This window comes from Cucurbita pepo, chromosome LG09 (genome assembly GCF_002806865.2).
Source record: "Cucurbita pepo subsp. pepo cultivar mu-cu-16 chromosome LG09, ASM280686v2, whole genome shotgun sequence".
NCBI classification, from domain to species: domain Eukaryota; kingdom Viridiplantae; phylum Streptophyta; class Magnoliopsida; order Cucurbitales; family Cucurbitaceae; genus Cucurbita; species Cucurbita pepo.
Window position 1 is genome coordinate 2,203,161 of NC_036646.1, and position 24,310 is coordinate 2,227,470.

The 24,310-nt window shown below is 34.6% G+C and overlaps 3 protein-coding genes across 3 annotated transcripts; 1 reads left to right on the top strand and 2 right to left on the bottom strand.

Moving 5' to 3' along the window:
- Positions 1-964: 964 nt before the first annotated feature.
- Positions 965-7,399, top strand: LOC111801975 (exocyst complex component EXO70A1-like). Its single transcript, XM_023686228.1, has 12 exons — positions 965-1,344; positions 1,713-1,808; positions 3,174-3,379; positions 3,469-3,729; positions 4,069-4,207; positions 4,281-4,493; positions 4,655-4,860; positions 5,128-5,328; positions 5,406-5,505; positions 6,309-6,418; positions 6,516-6,662; positions 6,901-7,399. Exons 1-12 carry the CDS (start codon positions 1,180-1,182, stop codon positions 7,016-7,018), a joined length of 1,962 nt encoding a protein of 653 aa, XP_023541996.1. The 5' UTR covers positions 965-1,179; the 3' UTR covers positions 7,019-7,399.
- Positions 7,400-9,285: 1,886 nt separating this feature from the next.
- LOC111801976 (transcription repressor OFP13-like) lies at positions 9,286-10,416 on the bottom strand. The gene has a single exon (XM_023686229.1). The coding sequence runs from the start codon at positions 10,244-10,246 to the stop codon at positions 9,434-9,436; it is 813 nt and encodes a 270-aa protein (XP_023541997.1). The 5' UTR covers positions 10,247-10,416; the 3' UTR covers positions 9,286-9,433.
- Positions 10,417-16,311: 5,895 nt separating this feature from the next.
- On the bottom strand, positions 16,312-24,067 carry LOC111801570 (pentatricopeptide repeat-containing protein At5g04810, chloroplastic). Its single transcript, XM_023685596.1, has 11 exons — positions 23,107-24,067; positions 22,021-22,148; positions 21,785-21,925; positions 20,721-20,804; positions 20,371-20,524; positions 19,636-19,695; positions 18,915-19,343; positions 18,350-18,645; positions 18,115-18,244; positions 16,874-17,462; positions 16,312-16,735 (listed from the first exon to the last, which is right to left on the bottom strand). The coding sequence occupies exons 1-10, from the start codon at positions 24,022-24,024 to the stop codon at positions 16,935-16,937; spliced, it is 2,868 nt and encodes a 955-aa protein (XP_023541364.1). The 5' UTR covers positions 24,025-24,067; the 3' UTR covers positions 16,312-16,735; positions 16,874-16,934.
- Between the last annotated feature and the right edge of the window lie 243 nt (positions 24,068-24,310).

Here is a 24,310-nt window from a genome sequence, read left to right on the forward strand (position 1 = left end):
TCTTTTTACTGTTATTGACTAAAATCTAGATGAGGGGCAGAAAAGTAATAAATTTGATTTTAAGGGTTGATTAATCAAATAATAAGCTAATGATTGAGAGTATAAACTAAGGTGTATATAATTAGACAAAGACAAAACGACAGCGTTTTTGTTCAAAAGCAAATACAATTATTGAAATTTCAACAAACACTTGAATCATAACTACCAATAGTTTTTTTTTTTATATTGACCAATAATTAATTAATTTAATTTTGGTTATATATACAAGTGGTTATTCCTTTCTTTAATTTAAAATTTAATAAAAAAATACATTTAATTACAAATAATATCAAATTAAAAAAAGGGTTAATTTACGAGCGGAATATATCAGTGATTATTACTTTATGGCGTGCCCGTGAGAACATTGGACCCCAACGGGTGGATTATGAGATACGTTAGGCTTTAAGGGGTAGATTGTGACATCGAGCCATTACAAATGGCATCAGAGCTAGACATAGAGTGTTGTGCTAATGAGAATGCTAGGCCCTTAAGGGAGTGGATTGTGAGATATGTTGTGCCCCTCCCTCAAGGAAGGTGGATCGTGAGATACGTTGGGTCCCTCCCCCGAGGAGGGTGGATTGTGAGATAGTTGGGCCCCAAGAAGGGTAGTTGTGATATCGGGTCATTATCAGGGTTAGACACGGGAGGTCGTGCCAATAAGGATGCTAGGTGCCTTAGAGGGTGGATCGTGGGATACGTCAGGCCCTAAAAAGGGTAGATTGTGAGATACCACATTGACAATTTTTGAAGCGTGATTATTAGCACTGGAATTTAACGGTTATTTTCACGTATAGAAATATTTATCTTTAAGACTTTTTTTTTTTTAATGTCAAATTTTTTCAGTAATAGGTAAGGTTGAAAGAAAACGGAAAATAATAAATAAAAATATTGGAAAAGAAGGAAGAAAATCAATGGAAAAGGGTCAAAGGCACGTCTCGGAAGACTTATCTGTGAGAAGCAATTGTTCATGGTTTGGTTGAAGAAACAATACAAGCTGTCAAAGCAGGCCACAATCTCAATGTCAATTCCCTAAGCTTTCTTCCATTTTCAAGGCTTTCAAATTCGATCTCTCCTGTTCTTGCTCTCCTACAGTGATCTTGGAGAATCAGGGGAGCTGAGGAAGACGAAGTGAGGTCGACGATGGGGGTGCCTGCAACTCTGGGCGATGATTTTCTGCGAGAAAGAGCGGCAAAGATGAGAGAATCTCTGCAAAAGAGCCAAACTATTACTGATAACGTTGTTTCGATTCTCGGCTCGTTTGACCACCGTCTTTCTGCTCTCGAAACCGCCATGCGCCCTACTCAGGTCTGCTTTCCAATCGGTTTACTATCTGTTTGATTCCCTAGAGAATAGAGCAGCGGAAAGTTCTCTTGTCGAAATTTTTTCGGGTGTCTTGGTTGATTCCGACCAATCGATCGGTTGGCTGCCTTTTTACTATGCGAGAATCGTTAGCTTTGGTTTGACATTTTGGTTTCTGTTCTGGTTTTCGCGAGAATCGAATTTCAGATCCGGATTTTGCCTTTTTTTTTTTTCTTTTTTTTTTTGCTATTTTGGTTGTTTAATCTGGCTGCCCCATCTTCGGTTCGTCTATTCCCGTGTTTTTTGTGGTGCTGTGGTTCTAATCCTTCATTCTTACTGCTTACGCTTTTGTAACATCTGTGGAACTTTTGCAGATCAGAACCAATTCTATTCGTAAAGCTCACGAGAACATTGATAAGACTTTGAAGGCTGCGGAGGTTATTTTAGCACAGTTTGATCTCTCTCGCCAGGTTGGTCTTCTTGATTCTTAGAGTTTGTTAGTTCACTGAGTTTTTTATGCATCGACTTAGTTGTGTACGAGCTTTAAAATCTCTAATTCAAAGCCAACAGCCACCTGAAACTGACAACAAATGTGTTAATTATGATTGGTCGGGTGGGTGAGGGAGATGTTGATGGTGCCAACTTTAAGTGAACTTCAAGCCTAGGAAACTACTGTCCGAAGTCATTTTTAGAAAAGTTCTAAGCTGCTTATTTTGCCAACTTTGTGTGTATTTTTATTTGGTTCTCATTGCACTTGGGAAATTTTGTAAGAGCATTTAATCAAGATGCATGGGAACGCTTGAATCACCCCCAAGAAACTTGCAAACGAGTAACAGTGTTGGTGATGAAAATTTTTCTTCCATTCCAAACTCTTTGTTTTTTTTGGGATTCTCTGAGGCCAGGATATAAAAAAAAAAGTTGATTTGATTGGAAATGTAAAGTGATTATATAAAGTTTGTTATGGATGAGGATCATATTACCAATGAGTGGCTATTGATTTTGAGAAAATCTATCATCACGTGAATTGGAGCTTTCTTAATAAAGTGTGAGATCTCACATCGGTTGGAGAAGGAACAAAGTATTCTCTATAAGGGTGTGAAAACCTCTCCTTAGCAGATGTGGTTTAAACCTGTGAGGCTGATGGCGATACGTTACGGACCAAAGCAGACAATATCTGCTAGCAGTGAGTTTAGGTTGTTACAAATGGTTTCAGAGCTAGGCACCAAGCAGTGTGCCAGTGAGGACGTTGGGCCTCAAAGTGGGTGGATTGTGATATCCCATAACGGTTGGAGAGGGAAACAAAACATTTTTTTATAAGGGTGTGGAAACCTCTCTCTAGCAGACGTGTTTTAAAACCGTGAGGTTGATGGTGATATGTAACGGGCCAAAACGGACAATATCTGCAAATGGTGGGCTTGAGCTCTTACTGATTAAGAGGAGATCCTGTCTGTGAAATTGCCTTAGCTCAGTTGTTATATTCAGTTTTGGTTAATAGTAAGCCTGGATGGGATGTTTGCCACTATAAGCAGGCTGATTCTTTATCTCATTTTCTCGTTGTTGTGGATGCCTTTAGTTCATCAGGAATGTATATGGGTTTGGTTGGGGATTCGATTTTGGGGAGTGAGTAGGTTCATCTTTCTCATCTATAATTTCGTGATGGTACAAGTCTTTTCTACTCGGGTTGGGAGTAGCCGTTTATTAATCTCAATCATACCGTGTATGGTTTTAAGATTGTCTTCAATTTTAAGATCAATAGGAATAAGGGTCCTGTGATTGGTATAATTGGTATGACCTGTTTATCATCTTGCTCATCTAACTATTGTTATGGTGTGCAGGCAGAAATGAAAATTCTCAAAGGGCCTCATGAGGATTTGGAGAGTTATCTCGGGTCAATCGGTCAGTTAAGAAACATTATTAAATTCTTTAGCAGCCAGAAAGGTTTTAAGAGTAGTGAGGTAGTGCTGAATCATGCAAATAATCTGCTTGCAAAAGCCATCTCAAAGCTTGAAGATGAGTTTAGGCAGCTATTATCTTCCTACAGGTTTCTATTTTTTTTTTTTTTTGGAAGAATTCTACATACATGCATATTACTTGAGCTTAAGTTTTTAATATTTGTTGGGGGCAATTCAGCAAACCTGTGGAGCCTGAGCGCCTTTTCGATTGCCTGCCAAAATCGTTGCAACCATCTTCAGACTCTCCTGGTCATCATTATGATTCAAATGGAAAGAATCCCTCCTCAAATCACCATGCTGCACATCATGATAATAGTTTGGAGACTGCTGTCTTCACACCTCCCACTCTCATACCTCCTCGTGTTCTACCACTGCTACACGAGTTATCGCAGCAGATGGTTCAAGCTGGTCATCAACAGCAAATTTTAAAAGTCTATAGGTATGACCTCTATTTTTCTGTAAAAAATTCTTACTGTAAATATGATGATTTTTCCTGTGTCTTTGGTCGTATCCTCATTCTTATACCATACCTTGAGGAGCTGATAAAAACCTCAGTTAGAATTGAAGTAAAACTATCTATTTGTATCTCATCGACATTTCTTCTTTAAGTTACAGTATGGTTAAATAGACAAATGAGAGTTTCAAGATCTGGGAACAAAATCTCGGAATAGAAATTCCCAGCTCAAACATCTACCTTAAAATGACTTCATCAGCCATCTCCAAGAATAAATTTCATGCAAGATAGAAAAGGCTTATACCAATATCTTCTTTTGGCCAGGGATACCCGTTCAGTCGTTTTGGAAGAAAGCCTACGGAAATTGGGAGTTGAAAAACTTAGCAAAGAGGATGTCCAGAAGATGGCATGGGAGGTTTTAGAGGCCAAAATTGGGAACTGGATTCATTTTATGCGTATTGCAGTGAGACCCGGAATATTTAATCTTTGATGAGATTTTCCTGTGGCTTCCAAATAATTGTTATGATCAATCACAGGTTAAACTACTGTTTGCTGGAGAACGACAAGTGTGCGATCAAATATTTGAAGGCTTCGAATCGCTTAGAGATCAATCCTTTGCCGAGGTTACAAGTAGTAGTGTGTCTGTACTCTTCAGTTTTGGGGAGGCAATAGCTAAAAGCAAGAGGTCACCAGAAAAGTTGTTTGTACTTTTGGATATGTATGAAATAATGCGAGAGCTGCACTCAGAGGTATGGCTAATGTATGTTCATAATGATTAGTTTTCTCACAATCTAAGGTTGGGTTGGAGTAATTTTGTGAGAATGAAAATGGTAGAACCAACCTTTTCAAACACTTGGAACGATAATTTTGATTTTAACCGTACATTTTGATTTTAATCTATCTCGTGCAGATTGAGACAATTTTTAAGGGTGAAGCGTGCAATGAGATCAGGGAATCTGCATCGGGTTTGACCAAACGACTTGCACAGACAGCTAAGGATACATTCGGTGATTTTGAGGAAGCTGTTGAAAAAGATGCCACAAAAACTGCAGTATTGGATGGAACAGTTCATCCTCTAACAAGCTATGTGATTAATTATGTCAAATTTCTTTTTGAGTGAGTACTTCTTATGACGATTTCTGAATATTTTAGTCCCGTTTGATAACCATCTGATAGTTTATTTTTGGTTATTGAAAATTATACTTGTTTTCTCGCATTTTCTTTACAATGGCTTTCATCTTTCTTAAAGAAACACTTGAATTCTTAGCCAAATTTAAAAAACAAAAACAAAATTTTAGCTTAATTTTCCTGCTCTTTGATATCTCTTCAGTTTCAGTCTATCTTATTTTTTGATCTACAAATTTCTTGTTGAAAAAATTTCAGCTATCAGGCAACCTTGAAGCAGCTTTTCCAAGAATTTGCAGGTAGCGGTCAAACGAGTTCGGAATTGGCGTCTGTCACAATGCAAATAATGCAGGCCCTTCAATCTAATTTGGACGGAAAATCTAAGCATTACAGAGATCCTGCTTTGACTCACTTGTTCCTTATGAACAACATTCATTATATAGTTAGATCTGTTCGCAGGTATGCTTTCTAGGTGCTATTTTTAGAACTTGTTTACATGTGCAAACTTGTTACTTATTCAATGATTTTCATTTTAGATCTGAAGCCAAGGATTTGCTAGGGGACGATTGGGTTCAGCGACATAGGAGGGTTGTACAACAACATGCAAATCAGTATAAAAGGAATGCTTGGTCAAAGGTGATCTGATTTGATTATATATATAGTTGACAAGAAATACATACTTTTTGTTGATATTTCAAAGTTACTAGCTAAAGACTTCTTATAGAAACAAATCAACAAAACCGACTTAAGACTGAACTAAACATTCTTAAATACATGCTTGGAAGTGATTTTGAAATGGTTATCACTTTTATCATGTCCAAAATTACAACATGCCTTAAAGCATTCAAAATCAACATAATGTTCGATTTTACACTTTCAAATGTGATTTTCGTATCATAAAAATTGATTTTGAATAATTAGAAGCATGTTTTGGAGTGATTTTGAATTCAACAAAAGGATTTTAACCATTTCAAAATGACTGCAACACATTCCTTAAATAAAAGTGAAAAATCAATTTTTACCTCTAAACTTACCATGTTGTATTGCAGTAAAACATTCTTTAGATTGCTTTCTATGTTAAAATTAGTGGGTCAATCACCAGAAATTGAATAGATGATAGCGTGCAAGTTTAGAGTCCAATTTGGTAAAATAGTAGGATCTGAGGATGACTCGAGTAGACCTCCTAATCCTAAGAGTATCTAGCTCCTGAACATCTCCCACGAGAGGGCTTATTATCGTGCTTTCCTCTAGCTCATCTGGTTCAACATAAGGTACTCTATTGAACGAAAATTGACAACTTAACAAGTTTAGGGATGAAAATCGAACGTAAGGACTTGTGTTAGTGTTATAAGAGAAAAACCGAGCATTTTCAATAAAAGCTTAGTTTACTTGTACCCTGTTGTTCTATTTCATACTGAAGATAAGTAACTGCATTGCAGATTCTGCAATGTCTTTCTGTTCAAGGCTTAACTTCATCTGGAGGTGGCAGCATACCTGGTATAGATGGAGGAAACAGTAGCGGAGTTTCTAGGGCGCTTATTAAAGACAGGTTACTGCCACGACACCTTTACGCAACTATATCTGTTCATCCAATGGACTCATTTTTTTGTAATACTTAGTGTAATGGAGTATTATTGTATTACCAGGTTCAAGACTTTCAACATGCAATTTGAGGAACTGCATCAAAGACAATCTCAATGGGCAGTTCCCGATACCGAGTTGCGGGAGTCTCTAAGACTTTCAGTTGCTGAAGTTTTACTTCCTGCATACAGATCCTTCCTAAAGCGTTTCGGGTGTGTATTCCTGATCTCTTCCATAGATGTCATTGAAACACGTCAAGCATATTTGAAATGAGTCGTAGTTTAAATCGAGTACCAAACATAGATAGAAGTTTTAGTCCTGACTTCATTGATTGCTGGTTGATGTCCTACGTCATTCTATCGATTTCGTAATATGCGTGTGAGCTTGCACATACAAGTTCTCAAAGCAATGTTTCTCACATTTTCTTTAAACCTGCATTGTTTTCCATAGGCCACTAGTTGATGGTGGAAAGAATCCCCAAAAGTATGTTAGATACCAACCAGAGGATCTCGAGAGGATGCTCGGAGAATTTTTCGAGGGGAAGAACTTGAGCGAACCTAAGCGGTAGATATGCAGTTTCACGGTCTCTTTTCTAGCATCAAGATCGGCGTGGCGACTTACCATCGTTGCTCCAAGCTGCCTCCCTGTTGTTGGAGGTCCAAATCTTTTGAGGTTCCTTCTTTCATGAAGCTGGTGATAAGTTCTAGCAATCCATGCATAGTATGACACTGTTATCAGCATCTTGGCTTTGCATAGTTTCTTTGATTCTTTGCACTTTCCTCTTCTCTACCTTGTAAATATAGGGGTACTGTGAGGTGATATAGTGTTTCTCTCTTCTTTCATTCTTTCTTGTATCCACAGGGAATATCATTCATGTATTAATATTAAGTTCTAACTATAACCGTTTACCGTTAGTAGATATTATCCTACGGTTCGTTTTGGCCTGTTATGTATCGTCGTCAGCTTTACAGTTTTAAAACAATTGTCTGCTTTGATCCTTTGTGTATCGTCGTTAGTCTTATGATTTTAAAACGCGTATGCAATGAAGAAATTTCCACACATTGTAACAAATGTTTCGTTCCCTTCTCTAATTGACGTGGGATCTCAGAATTCACCCCTTTTAGGGGTTCTATACTTTTACTGGCACATTGCCTGATGTTTGGCTTTGATACCGTTTGTAACCATTCAAGTTCAATGATAGTTGAAGTCCAGTGGTAGTAGATATTTGTCCAACGACTTTTTAAAATAATTTCATTTATATATTGAAATTGAGAATTAAAATGTAAAAATAAATAAATAAATGTTTTAAAAATTAACATTTTATTTTTATTAAAAATAAATATTTGAACACATTTGACCGATTTTCTAAAACATAATTATAACTTTTGTTTATATTCCCATCTTGGGCTGATCCAACGGGCCGTAAAAATCAAAGGCCCAATTATAAGTAGATCCATTGGGCTAAGGCATCTTGGATCCATAAGTAATAATATTATTGTCGTTTTTTTTTTGGTTAAAATAAACATTTATCTATATATTTATTATTATTTTTTTTAATTTGACAAATTTGAGTGGAGGGAATATAAAGATTCACAATATTAATCCATTTCAGAATTAGAGTCGTTTAGATTACATCTTTAACTTAAAAAAATGCATTCTTTTTAAGATTTTTTTTTTAATCGTTTTAAATTAAAATATTTATATGCTTTGTTACCTTTTCTCAAAAATATTTGTTCTACACCATACTATAATTAAACATTAAAAACCATTGACTTGAAAATCGTAATTAAATCATTATGACCAACTAACTATCTATGGCACGGTAAGAGTCATTGGAGCGGATGTTGGAGGTGGGCAATGTCATTGGTTGTCGGAGGAGTTGATGGTGAGATTTTCGGAGGTGAATGACGACGGTTTTATCGGAGTGGTATGATGGAAGTGAAGGTGAAGTGTGAGGGTATTTTAGCCATTTTCTTAATATCATAAAATTTTAGAGGAATTTCATGTTAAACCGGTAAAAAAAAATTCTTTTCATTTAATTTAATTTTTTTTTTTTACTAACTTTAGAATTTATTATAATAAGTATTTTAACTTATCTTTTAAATATAAAATACTTATTTTTTTAAAATATAAAATACTTATTTTTTAAAATATAACTTACTTTTTAAATATACCTCTAAATTTCATTATTGTCTAGATTTTATCTAATTTAATTGTGATCTAATTTTACTAATTTTCCCATAGGGAAACATTTTATATTTAAAACATATATTTTACAATTTTCAAATGAAATTATTCCTTTTGCAGCCCTATTTAAAAACTTTCTTTTACCACGGATTGCTTTTTTACAACTTCATTCTTGAAACTTGGAGACATTATCGTTTTATTTCAACACAATGTTAAACACAAATCTTAAAATTTCAATGTTGTATTTATTATTATTATTATTATTATTTAAATATTTTTTAAAAAATATTACCATTTATGAATTCAATTTACTCTAATTTTTTTAACTAATTTTTTGTTTTTAAATTCGAATAAGAATTCAATTTTTTTCTTAAGAAATATAAAAATATAGAGAAAAAATGAAAAAATAAAAGCAATTTAAAAAATATATAAAAAAAAAATAAAATAGTTATCAAATAAGATTTTGAACAATTAATCAAAATATTAGAATTTCAGATCAGTTCGAGAAATGAGAAAAAAAAAATATTTTAGTGAGATAAATTGAGTTATAAAATATACAAAAGAAATTTAGATTTTTTTTTTTTCTATTTTTGGAGAGAGAAGTTAGAAATATATTTATTAGATTAAGAAAATTGGTTGACATTTTAATTTTCAAATTTCAACCCAATTTAGCCTAAAATAAGGTCATATCACATGATCATCAGCAACTAAAATATCAATATCAATATATACAATACAAAAATGAAAAAGGAAATATTAAAGGAAAAAAAAAAATGACGAAGAAATCGGGAACTCGCTACACGATTTCTCTGATATTATCATCATCTTCTTCTTCATCGGCCTCCTGTTGAATCGATCGATCCAGCGATCGCAGAGACGATGCACAAGAAAAAGAAGAAAGTTCAGTGCATGAGTAATAATTTGAATCGGAATTAGAACAGGATGTTGATGATGTTGATGTTGATGTTGATGTTGATGAAGAAGAAGAAGAAGAAGATGAAGATGAAGCAAGAAGCATATGGATCAGTAAATCAACAAAAGCCCCAATTATGAAGCCATGGTTGTTCTTCCAATTAGCCTTCAAGTACCATCCCAAAAGCTCCTCCAATCCGTCCCAATCCCTAACACCAAGGCTCTCCACCATTTCCCCCATCGATTTCCTGAAATCCTCATACGGATTCGCCGATTCAATCGACACAATCAAGCTCTCCTTAAAACCTAACAGAGGTTCCGATTCAATCGGTTTCGATTTTTCCAGAATCGAACTCGTATCATCCGGTTCGAAGAAGAGCCGTTCCGATCTAGCGCCGCGGACGACGGTCTCGAGTGAATCGCCGTCAAGAATGTCGCGGTCGTCGGAATCGGTGGCTGTGGAGTTCGTTGCAGAGGAGTTGGTGAAGAGTGAAGAATCGAAATCGCGATCTTCGAAGAAGATCGAGTTTACAGTTTTGAAGACGACGTTGTTGTTTTGAGCGCGGAATGAGTCGGTTTTGGGATGCTTGCAGGAAGGCCAGTCCCATGGCTTGGTGGAATAAGCATCGCCTGCTCTGGATTTGAAAATGGAAGGAAATTTCATGAGGTTCTTCTTCTTGTTGTGGTCGGCAGCCATTGGAGGTTCGAAGGTTTGAAGGTTTGAAGGTTTGAAGGTTCTTCAGAGGAGCTCCAATGGCGGATTTGGGAATGGAAGGAGAGGTGAGATTTATGAAGGGAAGGCATTTGTTTGGAGAGAGATTTTGGGAATTTAAGGAGATGGGATTGGTGAGGGATTCTGTGAGTGTATTTAATTTGTAAGTTTCTACAATTTAATGCTCTCTCTCTCCTCTCCTCTCTCTTTCTCTCTCTTCTTACTAACTCAACTTAACACTCCTTTTTACTTTTCAAATAAATTAAATTATTATTCAAAAAATTCTAATTTTTAAAATAAAATTTTTAATACTATCCTTAATTTTTTTTAAGAAATAAAAAAAAAACAAATTAAATTATAATTCAAAAAATTGTAATTTTAAAATAAAAATTTTAATACTATCCTTAATTTTTTTTTAAGAAATAAAAAAAAAACATTACCATTAATTTAATTAATGAACATCGTTAATATTTTATTTTAAAAATACTATCTACATCTTTTTTATATTTTTTTAATTTTTTTAAAAAAATTTAAGGTGGGTATTTTTTATCTTTATATTTTTTTTTTATTTTTTTATTCTAAAATTTTAAGGTATTAATGTTATTTTTTAAGTTTTATGGGTATTTTTTATCTATATTTTTTTATTTTTTTATTTTAAATTTAAGGTATTAATGTAATTTTTAAAATTTCATGGGTAGTTTTTAAATATATTAACGAGTATTTTTTTTTCATATTTTTAAACATTTATTTTATTTAAGTAGAATAGTATTTTTGAGATAAATTGGAAAGTTTATATTTTTATTAATTTAATATTTTAAAAATACTCTTAATTTTTCTAAAAACATTAAAAAATATTATTTATTGAATAATACTTTTTTTTCTTTCAATTCTTTTTGAATATGAGTTTTGTTTTTTTCTGTGAATTTTTTACCTTAGTATTAAATAAAATAAATGAAAATATAGTTATACAGTGTTCTAATGCTTTATAAATATTTAAATAAATAATAGAATATTAATATATTTAAATAAATAATAGAATAGCAAAAAATTTATTAATTAACCTTATAAATTGTATAAACAGTTATTAGCATTTAAAAGATCGTAACAACAAATTGACCAAATAATCCCAAAACCAAAAATTAATATCTATTAACTCCAAAAAAAAAAAAAAAAAAAAAAAAAAAAAAAAAAAAAAAAAAAAAAAAAAAAAAAAAAAAAAAAAAAAAAAAAAAAAAAAAAAAAAAAAAANAACGTAATTTTTCATCCAAATTTAACCCATTAATAGAGAATTATTATTAAAAGTTTTAAAAAATATTATTTTAGTCTCTATATTTTAAAAATGTTTAAATTTATAAAAATTTGAATTTCAATATTTCAAAAAAAAATTACTAGTTTTACATTAAATTATTGTTTTTTTTTTTTTAATTTTTTTTTTTAATTTTTTTTTTTAATTTTTTTTTTTTTTTTTTTGCATTATCATTAAAAAAGGATAATAAATAAACAAATGAAAGAAAGCAAAGATGCACAATACCATGAAAATGATTAATTAGGAATAGTGATTTGTCAACGAATTGCCTCTTAGAGAAAGGCATGACAATAGGGTTTTGACCCAAATGGAAGGGACAACATAGCCGAACAAGGAAGTTTCGACCCTACTGTTTTCACTTTAGATTTTCGAATTTATCGTTCCAGTACTGTTCTACGAATCAAAATTTCAAAACTTTTTTATAGAGAAATTTTCTCGAAATTACAGTATACGACACTGCATATTTGGATCAATATCCCGTTTGTTTCCACGATATTACTGTTCATATTGAAATTAGGGTTTAGCTTTTTTCCCTCCCTCGAGAGGATACTTTCACTATTTTAAAGAACATTATAAAATTGACGCTAGGCTACGAAAGGAGGTGAATTGTTAGATCCCACATCGGTTGGAAGGCGAACGAAACGTTTTTTGTAAGGGTGTGGAAATCTCTCCCTAGTAGACACGTTTTAAAACCTCGAGAGGAAGCTCGGAAGGAAAGACGCTGGGCCATGAAGGAGGTGAATTGTGAGATCCCACATCGGTTAGAAGGGGAACAAAACATTTTTTTACAAGGGTGTGGAAACCTCTCCCTAGTAGATACGTTTTAAAACCTCGAGAGGAAGCTCGGAAGGAAAGACGCTGGGCCACGAAGGAGGATGAATTGTGAGATCCCACATCGATTAGAAGGGGAACGAAACATTTTTTTACAAGGGTGTGGAAACCTCTCCCTATTAGACACGTTTTAAAACCTTGAGAGGTAGCTCGAAAGGAAAAGTCTAAAAAGGACAATATTTGCTAGTGACAAACCGAGCTAGTCCACGAAGAGTGGATAACGTTTAAAAAATAGTCATCAAAGCACGTTTTTGCTCGTGAAAATTTAAGATTGAGATAGAACGAAAAGACTCGAGAAAATTGGGTGGGAAAAGAAAAAGACACAAGTAGGGTATGATAGGAAGGAAGGGGGAAGTTCATGTGAATTGTTTAATGAGGGATGGTGGAATCATGCACAAAATACTCTAAATTAAATTTTGTATATTTTTTTTTATAAATATTATTAAATGAGGAGAGACTTTGGTTGGGGACTTCGAAGATGGGCTTCTCATTTATTATTTATGACCAGTTTTATGGCTTTTTCCTTAAAAAAAAATAAATGAATAAATTATTTTTTCAAATTTATGTCTAATCGGTTACTATATATATATAGTTTAAAAAAAAAAATCAAATTTGTTAATTTATATATATATATATATATATATATATATTACCTACATTATATACACATAAATAAATTAATAAAAATATTATACTTTTCGCTTGGTCTAAAAAATACAATTTTCAATAATATACTCGTATTATTGAAAAAATAATAATTTTTTTAATTATTAATTTAATTTATTATTATTATTTATTTTTCAACCCGTCTTAAAAATAAAATTTTAATTAACCAAAAAATAAAATTTTGATATGTATTATATATATATTTATTGAAATTGAGTTAGTAAAACTTAATTAAAATTTTGAAAATAAATAAATAAATTTTTATCTAAAAACTAACATTTTAATTTTATTTAGAACAAAAAATTTTAAATAAATGATGGTTTGAGTTGGATAATTATAACACGAACAATTGAGTTAGGTCTACAAAAATGTTTCGACTCAACCTAACCGACGAACACTCCTAAGTGACTACTTAGTTGTGAGCATATAATGTTTCAACTCGACTCAACCCAACCCACGAACACTCCTAAGTGACTACTTAGTTGTGAGCATATAATGTTTCAACTCGACTCAACCCAACCCACGAACACTCCTAAGTGACTACTTAGTTGTGAGCATATAATGTTTCAACTCGACTCAACCCAACCCACGAACACTCCTAAGTGACTACTTAGTTGTGAGCATATAATGTTTCAACTCGACTCAACCCAACCCACGAACACTCCTAAGTGACTACTTAGTTGTGAGCATATAATGTTTCAACTCGACTCAACCCAACCCACGAACACTCCTAAGTGACTACTTAGTTGTGAGCATATAATGTTTCAACTCGACTCAACCCAACCCACGAACACTCCTAAGTGACTACTTAGTTGTGAGCATATAATGTTTCAACTCGACTCAACCCAACCCACGAACACTCCTAAGTGACTACTTAGTTGTGAGCATATGTCTTAATTAGTTGAATTATGTTTGTATCCATTTTTTTCAGCTCAACACCGAGTGGTGGAAGATTTGAACCCCTAATCTCAAGAACATGCATCTGGATCTGGACATTAGTATACAAAATATAAACGTTTACATGATTTATTTATTTATTTATTTATTTTTGTTCAGTTTTTTATTTGAGTGGGGTAGTTGACTCACTCCATTGACAATTATAAATATTTTTCATAATAAAAAGGAATCAGGTTAGCCAATGATTTTAGCTATATTTATGGAAGATTTTTGAAAAAACCTTCCAAAAATGGAGAAAGCACAAACCTCTTTTTTTTTTTTTTTTTTTTTTTTTTTTTTTTTTTTTTTNTTAATAAAAATATTTCTAAATTTTGATTAAAATTTTAAAAATTCCGACATTAACATTAAACTTTAAAAAAAAAAAAAATCAAATACACTTTTATGGTAGCTTTGATGAAAAATTTAAAACAATATCCTAATTTATATATTTTAACTTTATTTTAAAAAAAATACATATTTACCTAAATAAATACATTTTTTTTACCGTTAGTACATTTCAAAATTACCTATTAATTTTCAAAAGTAATATTAATACTCTTAATTTTTATAAAAAAAAATTATTATCGTTACTATATGGATGAACGGGAACGGTTTATCTACATTTCATAAATCATCAAAATAAACGATTTCATTCATATATTAACAATAATAACTTTAATTTTTAAATTTTTTTTTTAAGGATATTAAAGCTAATTTTAAAAGTTAATAGGTATTTTTAAAACATGATATTGACGATTCCATCCATATATTATTTGTAATGATATTTTTGTATTTTTTTAAAACAAAATTAAGGTATTAATGAAACTTATTTTTGAAACAAACCATTAACGATTTCCGTTCTAAAAAAACAAATATTGAAATTTTTGTAAAGTTCGACAGTTCGACAAAAGTAGAAAGTTTAATATATTATTATTATTATTATTATTATTATTATTATTATTATTATTATTATTTTAGCCTTTCATTTAAAAATTAAAAATTATAAAGTTGTGTTGGAAAAAGTCAACAATAATATATATACTTTGTATCTATATATCACATGTGGTTGGGTCCCTTCCATGTCTTATTTATTTGTACAAAATATATATATATATATATATATATTTTTGCAAACATAAGATCACATTTATAGGACAAAATTTGTTAACGCTTACGGGCATATGTATATATATACATAAATATATATGAGTCATGTACGGGTTGTATACGAATCTTGAAAATAATGCTAACTCTTAGCTCAATATGTAGATATATATATACACACACTGTTAACTCGTATAAATATATATTTTCAAGACCCTTACACAACCCGTACATGACTTATATGTGTGTGTATATATATATATAAAATCAGGAAGCCTGTATACAACTCGTACACGACATATAGATAGTTAAGAGTTATCATTATTTTCAAGATCTTCATACACGATCCTTATATGACCCGTACGGTCTGTGTGTGTATATATATATATATATATATATATAAACTATTAATTTTATTAAATTAATTATTATAATATTAAATAGAGAAGATGGTGGAGATTGAGATTAATTAAAAAACACAAGATTGTGGAAACAATTTTAGGATGAGGAACAGATAGAAAAAGAGATGTCATAGCAATGTTGGTGAAACTCAATGTTTCATGGCTGTGATTGACATGATATGTTCTCTACTTGTTCAAAAACTTCATGTGCATTTATTGTCATTTTGTTTTAAATTATTCATTTCTCTTTGTTTTTTTTCTTTTAGACCCCATTTTCCCCAAATTAACTACACATTTATCGTCGTAGTTAAAAAAAAAAAAAAAAAAAAAAAAAAANTTCGGCTGAGGAATGTTGGGAGAGGGTCCACATTGGCTAATTAAAGTCATGAGAGCTTATGCTCAAAGTGGACAATATGAACTCATACCATTGTGGAGAGTTATAGTTCTTAACATGGTATCAGAACCATGCCTTTAACTTAGTCATGTCAATAGAATTCTTAAATGTCGAAAGTGACTCATGTGTTGAACAAATGATGTAATTTGTTCGAGGGCTCTAAAGATGGAGTCGAGCCTCGATTAAGAGGCGGTTGTTCGAGGGCTCCATAAGCCTCAGGAGAGGCTCTATGGTATACTTTGTTCGAGGAGAGGATTGTTGAGAGAAGAGTTCTACATTCGTTAAGTAGAGGGTTAATCAAGAGTTTATAAGTAAAGAACACTATCTCCTCTCCACTGAAATGAGAACGTAAATTTATACTTAAAGTAGACAATATCACATCAATAAGGAGGTCTATTATTTAGGAAGTGGGTACCTAAATGAGCTGGTTTGTCTCCCTTGATTATAATAATACTCATCCACATAATTCATCAAATCATAATAACAATAAAATATTTCCATGGCTGCAAGTGTTCTTCATTGACCCTCCATAGCCATGGAGCTTCATTCATTCATTCAACTAATCCAACTGATAATGATACTTAAACCATTATATTCCTTTTGTCCATTTTCTTCACACAATCATTCAAAACAAGTTGCAAAATTAGGGAAAAGATTCAAATCCATCACATTCTTTGATAGAGATGAGGCAGTGGTGGGAAGAACATGGAAGAATCTTGGCTATGCTGTGCTGTTTGGTGGAACCACAAGAATCCTTCACTATCATCTGCTGTTATATTTTAAATTTGGCAGTGTCACATCGACTTCGACTTCCAAATCGATCTCGTCCGTTCATTCTGGATAGAGGTCAAATGGTTAAGATGCATTCCCTCGACTCAGACGTTCGAGATTCAAATAAACAGCAGAGCAGTAAATCCAAAGCCTATACATAAAAAACAATGTAAATCAAGCCAAGGTAGGGCCAAACTACTGACCATTTTAGCAGTGAGATTCTGTTTGCATGCTTAAAAGGCTTGTTTCTATGCTTTTGTGTACTCAAAACCATGATCTACCAACTACATCGTCGTCCCGAGCGTTGGATACTTCCTCTTGACATATATCATCGTCTTCGTCCTCATCGTCACTTATACCAGATTCGTCGTCCGAGTCTAGGCTGGAGCTCATGTGGACATTGTTATATGAGTTCCAATTGGGAGGGAAGGTCTTCTGCAAGGCTTCAGTTATCTCCCCACCTGTTCTCTCGATTTTGCGCAAGCACTTGGACCAGTGAACTGCTGTCCCCATATCCACGGTTAATCCCGAATCGACCATCTCTTTGCAGATGGAGAGAATGCCGGGATATATGCTTCCTTCTGCAACGGTAGCCCTCGAGAGTAATGACGTCATTAGACAATGGTAAACAGCTTTGTCTGGCTTCAACCCGGATATCTTCATCTCTGCAAAGCATGACAATGCCTTCTCGGGTAAAGAAGCACGGGCCCAACCGTGAATTAGCGTAGTATACGTCTTAACGTTAGGCTTCACTCCTGCTGATTTCATTTCTACAATTGTTTTTGTTGCTCTCTGGAAAATAGCTAACCAGTTAGAAATTAGAACATGCCAAGAATAGTAGGTAATCAATGTCTGATGAACCTAGCTAACAAATATGAGTCGAAGGATGGTTACCAAAATGCTTAGAAACCAACACTCAAACTAGCCGTAGACCACTGCACGTTTCCCAAGAACTTTCAAATTATGAAGACCAAACAAACATAAATTTATTTTCTTACTGATCCTATCAGAAACTAATTCAGGCAACAATAAGATATAATGTACTATCTGATACGACAGAATTTGATAATCAATTCAGATGAGATCACCTTTAAGGTAACAGTCCAAGCCCATCGCCCATCCCCCATCGCTAGCAGATATTGTCCTTTTTGGACTTTCTCTTCTGGGCTTCCCCTCAAGATTTTAAAACGTGTCTGCTAGGGAGAGGTTTCCATACTCTTATTATAAAGAATGTTTCGTTCCACTCTCCAACTGATGTAGGATCTCACAATCCATCCCCTTTCGGGGCCCAGCGTCTTCACTGGTACTCGTTCCTCTCTCCAATTGACGTTGGATCTCACATTTAAGCAATTAAAATCACCTCTAGGTTACCATCGCACCACGTCGTCACGACACCATGATGTAAAAACTAAAAAGATTTGGCTTATTTGATTTTGTCAAATACCTGCATATCTCCAGCCTTGGAGCAAGCATTTATGAAGGATGTGTAGGTATGAATGTCAGGTTGAACCCCTTCTTTTTTCATTTGTTGTATTAGATCAGCCGCCTCCCAAACATCGCCACGTCGAGCCCATCTATATGGAAAAAGCTAATTAGTAGCAACGAGGCAGAAGCAAAGAGAATTACAAGTAATAATTCATCCTGTAACAAGTACAACCCTACTCACATCTAGAACATACCCATCAATTAAAATGTTATAAATAAAGGTGTTTCTTGGGATATTTTGAGCACTCATTTCCTTGGTGACTGCCAATGCGCTCTGCATCCTCCCTGATTTGCAGCATGCTTTAAGCAATGCTTCATATGTATAAACATCAAGCTTCAGACCCTCATCCCTCAGTTTAGTGAAGTAAGCGAACGCTTTTCCGGTATCCCCCAAAGAAGCATAACCATGCATGATGGTTGTGTATGTGTGTTCATTTGGACTTACGCCAGCCAACGTCATCTCGTCAAGTATTTCTACAGCCTTGTCCATCTGGAAGGATAGAATAAAATGTAAACAGGGAGCTCTTTAAAATAGTACAGGTATAAGAGTGAAGCTACGATCTTGTCCATTATAATGTAAAAACGTCCATGGAAAATTAGTTTCATACGCACGAGAAGTTGGATCGAGTCAGCATTCCACAAAGGTCTTCGAGAATTTGAGGATTCAATGAGGAAAGTCGGGATCTAATGGCTCAAAACTACTACTTGAGGAAAGGAACATCCATAGGCATGGAACGTTTCATAGTTCGAAAGAATTACCTTACGCTTCTCAACTAGACCAAGAATCAGAGCATTGTAAGTGTGCACCGTTGGAATGCATCCAGACATCCGCATCATATCGAATACATCTAGCGCTTTCCTCATGTCCCCTTGCCTAGCAAAACCATGTATGATGGGCATAAATGTTCGAGTTGTGGGCCTATGCCTTTGTTTTTGCATTTCCTTGACAGTACAAACAGCACGATCCATCTTCCCCATCCCACAGAATGCTGTGATGATATTATTATAGAGTACTACATCAGGCTTAATACCGTCTTTGATCAAATCCTCAAAAATAGCGAAAGCATTAGCCCAATCTTTCAACTTCAAGAACCCATTGATCAACATGGAGTAGGTCTTCATGTTGTGTTTTATGCCAGCATGCTCCATTTCTTTGCTAACTTCCAGAGCTTTAGAAACTTTCCCGAGCTGAAAGAACGATGAAGGAAGGGCGAAAGATAATCAAAGAGAATCTACAATCATATGCATGCAAGAAATCGTGTAAAATTGACGTTTGTAACAACAGGCGTCGTTATCTTCAAAATCACGATCTTCAAAGAGATGAGAAAGTGAGACCAACCAAACTCATTCATTCAGTGTCCTAATGAAGTACCAAATATTCAAACCTAACAAATAGATACTCTAACGTTAAAGTTCATTTTCTTCTAAAGAATCAGGAAAACAATAATGTAATATTGGGAATAAAAGAATAGGTTTTTACCTTTGTGTAAAGATTAATAAGACACCCATATGTAATGACAGAAGGATTCAAACCACATTCCTGCATCATAGTTAATAAAATATAAGATGTTTAAAGGAAAAGAAATTAAAATTGATGGAAAACAATCATGAACACGAGATTGAAGTGAATCAGTTTTTCAGCATTGAGGTCAAAATTCTTTTTATCAATGCAATTGATGTAACGGTCCAGGCCCACCGCTAGCAGATATTGTCTTCTTTGGGATTTCCCTTACGGGCTTGCCCTCAAGGTTTTTAAAACGCGTCTCCTAGGGAGAGGTTTTCATACCCTTATAAAGGGTGTTTCGTTCTTCTCCTCAACCGATGTGGGATCTAACAATACGAACCACCCTTTATAAGGGTGTGAAAACCTCTCCCTAGGAGACACGTTTTAAAAACCTTGATGAAAAGCCCAAAGAGGACAATATTTGCTAGCGGTGGGCCTGGGCCGTTAGAATCGAGGTCATTTGTTGGGTGGTTCGACTAAAGGTGCACCATAAAAGAAAGAGATACTAATCCTAATATTGTAGGTTGTTCTGTGATTTCAGATAAAAAATAATCAGAACCTCTCCAACTATTTTTTCTTTTAGTTGACACTTGTTCAAAAAATAGAAATTACCCGAGCTCGGCGCCATAAACTGAACCGAGGACATAAGATTTGAGGAAACAAATCAACTCATGCACACATCTACTTCAACCTATTGCCATAGAATTGTACCTTAAATCTCTCGAACACAAGCAGACATTTCTCCTCATCTCCAACCATTGTATAACCATCCATCATGGTGTGATATATGTCAATTGGAGCATCTATGCCTTCTTCTTCCATTTGCCTCACCAAAGCTTCCGCTCTATCCATATTGCATATTTGACTGTAATCAAAACTAGCTAATTATAAAATAGTAGCTAATTATAAAATAGTATTTACCTTGTATTATACTAGAAAATAATCCACAGAAAAAACCACAGAAAAAAAAAGAAGGGAAAAACTCATGCACACACTCAGCGACAAAGAGCAATGATCTGTCATTTGTCAAGTAATTAGAGTGAATTGATAACAGAAATTACCAGTAAGCATATATAATATTCCCATAAATGATGGCATTCAACGTGTGTTTCTCTTTCGCCTCCTGAAACCAGTGATCTGCAGCTCTTCCAACACAAATGCAAATGTAATACAATTTAGATAAAAAAAGATATAAGAAAAATGACTAGTGAATATGAAAACTGAAATAAATTGAGAGAACAAACTCTAAAAGACTAGATAATACAGAAAAATAGCATCTACTTCCTACAACCAAACATTGGGCTGCCAGACGAAAAGCAACCTTGGATGATTTTCTGCAAAGTTCCCTGCAGCAATAGGATTCAACTTCCTTGAAAATGAAACATGTAACAGCCCAGGCCAGGCCCACTACTAACAGATATTGTCTACTAACAGATATTTTAAAACGTGTCTGGTAGGGAGAGGTTTCCACACACTTGTAGTAAGGAATGCTTTGTTCCCCTCTCTAACCGATGTGGGATCTCACAATCCACCCCCATTGGAAGCCCAAAGTCCTCGCTGCCGGTGTCCGACTCTGATATCATTTGTAAAAGCCCAAGCCCACTGCTAACAGATATTGTCCTCTTTGGGCTTTCTCTTCTGGGCTTCCCCTCAAGGTTTTAAAACGTGTCTACTAGGGAGAAGTTTCCACACCTTTGTAAAGAATGGTTTGTTCCCCTCTCCCACCGATGTGGGATCTCACAAAGTACTACCATGGAACCCTCGTAATGAAGGCAGCCACCACTTGACTACAAGCCCTTAATTGATAAACTTAAATACACATTAGTCAAGAAGCCTGACTACAAGCCCTTAATTGATAAACTTAAATACACAATAGTAAGGCAATACACAATAGTCAAGAAGCCTGATCAAATGTTCATAAGATCTGAGAAGACATGCACAACCTTTTTTCAGATGAGAGCTAGGTATCACTAAAGTGATTGACCATTTGGTATCTGTAGGTTTTACCAATCAACAATGGAAACGAATGGCAAGAAAATCAGTCTTGAAAATAACAGGGCAAAGCTTATATATAATGAAAACTCTATGAACCTATGTAGTCACACATGAAATGATAATTACTTACTCTGCATTTCCCATTTTGGCAAATCCACCCACAAGAATGCTGTAAGTTACCAAACTCATTTCTATGCCTTCCTCTTTCATTTTTCTGACACAAGATAATGCTTCTTCCATATCTCTACCCACTGCATAAGCATGTATAAGGCTGCGCATCATGAAGCACTCAAAATAAATTAAGCTTGAATCAATATATTTGAAACATAATAAAAGGAAAGAGAAATGTTTAGGAATAGTTATTACTTTGTGTAGACATGAGTCGTGGGTTCTATTCCTCTAGCCCGCATCTTTTCAAATGTTTCACGTGCACGATGCATATCACCTCTTCTTGCATAGTAGTTCACCATCAAACTGTACTCCTTCCTAGAAGGCTTGAAGATAGTACAATTCACCCCATAACAACAAAAAATATCAAAACAATTAATATGAAATGTCCAAATTCAGTCCTCTAAAGAATACGTATACGGTGAATGTGACATGTTTCAGAGCTTGCATACACTATTGCACATGAATTTGTCATCGTGGGTGCAAGTTTGAATGAACGGATTCAAGTAGGCATGACGATACTTTGTTGTATTAAAACACATACTAAGCTTGAATACAACTCTCAAAACAAACAGCAAAATTCATGGAAAACCCAGAATTGTCAGTTATAAGCAAAATCTATTCCAAAAGCATACATACATCTGTTGTGAACTAAAGTATGTACCAGATTAAAGTATGTACCATGAAGTCTACATCTAATTCTGCAAACCTCACTGTGAGATCCCATATCGGTTGGGGAGGAGAACAAAACATTCTTTATAAGGGTGTGAAAACCTCTCCTTAGCAGACGCGTTTTAAATTCTTGAGGGAAATCCCGAAAGGGAAAAGAGGACAACATCTGCTAGCTGTGGGCTTGGGCTACTACACTCACTAACTATTATACCCTCTTTTTTTGAAAACCAAGCTTTGACTTAGATAAAATGAAAGAACAAAAACGTCGAGTATAAATGACATATGTACTTGTAATTAGAGAACACACCATCCACGAGATATTACACTACTGCCAAGGAGTTATCTAACCAAACATAGATAAAATAGCCATGAAAAATGCAAGACACCTGAGGAAATATGAACTTGTAATACAATAGGTCATGGTCCCTTGCTCGAAGTTAGCAATATCGACCTAGAACTGCGGAGAAATTATTTGACCCGAACTTGAGTTGAGATTCTGAATAAGAATTTACATAACTTGAAAAACAATCCATCAAGAACCATATTGTAAACACATAATTTATTCAAGAAGCCGCTAATTCAAAAACATTCCAAAGGAATTGAAGAAGCTACCTTTTTAATCCTCTCGAAGGCTGAGACAACCGCCTGCCAATCCTCCGGCTCTGTCTCAATAACCATGCGAAAGCTCTTCCGTGCTTTATCCCTCTCTTCATGCCATTGTGAACGAAACTCCACACTGTCATCTCCCTCCATCCATTTCGCCCTCTCATACGCCTTCTCCTTTAACCTCCTTCCATCATCCAATTTCACAGTCAAAACCCTTCCGTGAAACTCCACTCCATCAAACTCAACGGCTTTCATGGCCGACTTAGCTGCAGTCGACCCATCATATATGACGAATCCGTATCCGGCATTTCTTTTCGTAGTATCGTGGCCCTTAATCAATATCACATTGTTGACAGGACCAAACTGCCGAAAAAACTGTTGAACCTCATGCTTCTTTATCCAATTAGGCAAGTTCCCAACAAAAATCTTACCCTCTTGGCGGAATTGAACTTCTCTCCGCCCCTCACTCGAAGAATCCTCGGTTTCAATTTCTTCGTTTTCGCTTTCATCTTCCTCTGGCATCTCGGTGATCGGAGGAGGCGGTGGAGAGAGCTTACTGGAAAGCCAGAGCTTGTCGGCGAGCGAGTGGGAAACAGGAGGCGGCGGTGGCAAAGGAAGAACGGGAGCATTGGCAGAGCCGACCAGATTCTTGAGAGGATTAGACGGAACTTTAGAGGTGGTGCGTTTAGGGGAGGAAGAGGTTTTTAGGATTTGTGGGCGACGAATTCGGCCAGAGATTGAGGTGGTTGAGCCGGAGGAATCGTCTGAATCGGAACGAGACGGCGGCGGCGGCGGAGGCGGACGCTTCAATGAGAAAACAATTAGGGCGGAAGAAGGGTGAGAATGGTGGTGACGACGGCGAGGTGGCGCGAAGACGGCGGAGGAAGTGGTGGAGGTGGCGTTTGAGAGTGAACGAACATCCATTATCTTTATCCCTCTTTAGCCTCTGGTTTGTTTTCATGCTCCCTCCACCTGGTGGTAAGTTCGGATATTTTTCAAATTACTTTATTATTATTATTATTATTATTTTAATTTCGGATATTTTTTATCCCAATATTTACAAAGTAATTATAAATAATCCTTATTTATTTTAATTTAACAATATGCTGACTAGACCTGCTGACGTGGATGGAATGACAAATTTAAATATGTTGTGGATGAGATAATGAGTTTATTTTACGGCAAATAAATCAAATAATTAATTGAAAAA

Excerpts from the sequence above, each read along its gene's own strand:
- LOC111801976 (XM_023686229.1), bottom strand. The coding sequence starts at position 10,246 with ATGGCTGCCGACCACAACAAGAAGAAGAACCTCATGAAATTTCCTTCC.
- LOC111801570 (XM_023685596.1), bottom strand. The coding sequence starts at position 24,024 with ATGGATGTTCGTTCACTCTCAAACGCCACCTCCACCACTTCCTCCGCC. Across the intron at positions 19,696-20,370 it reads TTGTGTTCGAGAGATTTAAG|GAATGTGGTTTGAATCCTTC; the intron begins GTACAATTCTAT and ends ACTATGATGCAG. Across the intron at positions 17,463-18,114 it reads CCAAGGCTGGAGATATGCAG|AGAGCAACAAAAACAATTGT; the intron begins GTATTTGACAAA and ends GCTATTTTCCAG.
- LOC111801975 (XM_023686228.1), top strand. The coding sequence starts at position 1,180 with ATGGGGGTGCCTGCAACTCTGGGCGATGATTTTCTGCGAGAAAGAGCG. Across the intron at positions 1,345-1,712 it reads CCGCCATGCGCCCTACTCAG|ATCAGAACCAATTCTATTCG; the intron begins GTCTGCTTTCCA and ends GAACTTTTGCAG. Across the intron at positions 1,809-3,173 it reads AGTTTGATCTCTCTCGCCAG|GCAGAAATGAAAATTCTCAA; the intron begins GTTGGTCTTCTT and ends TATGGTGTGCAG.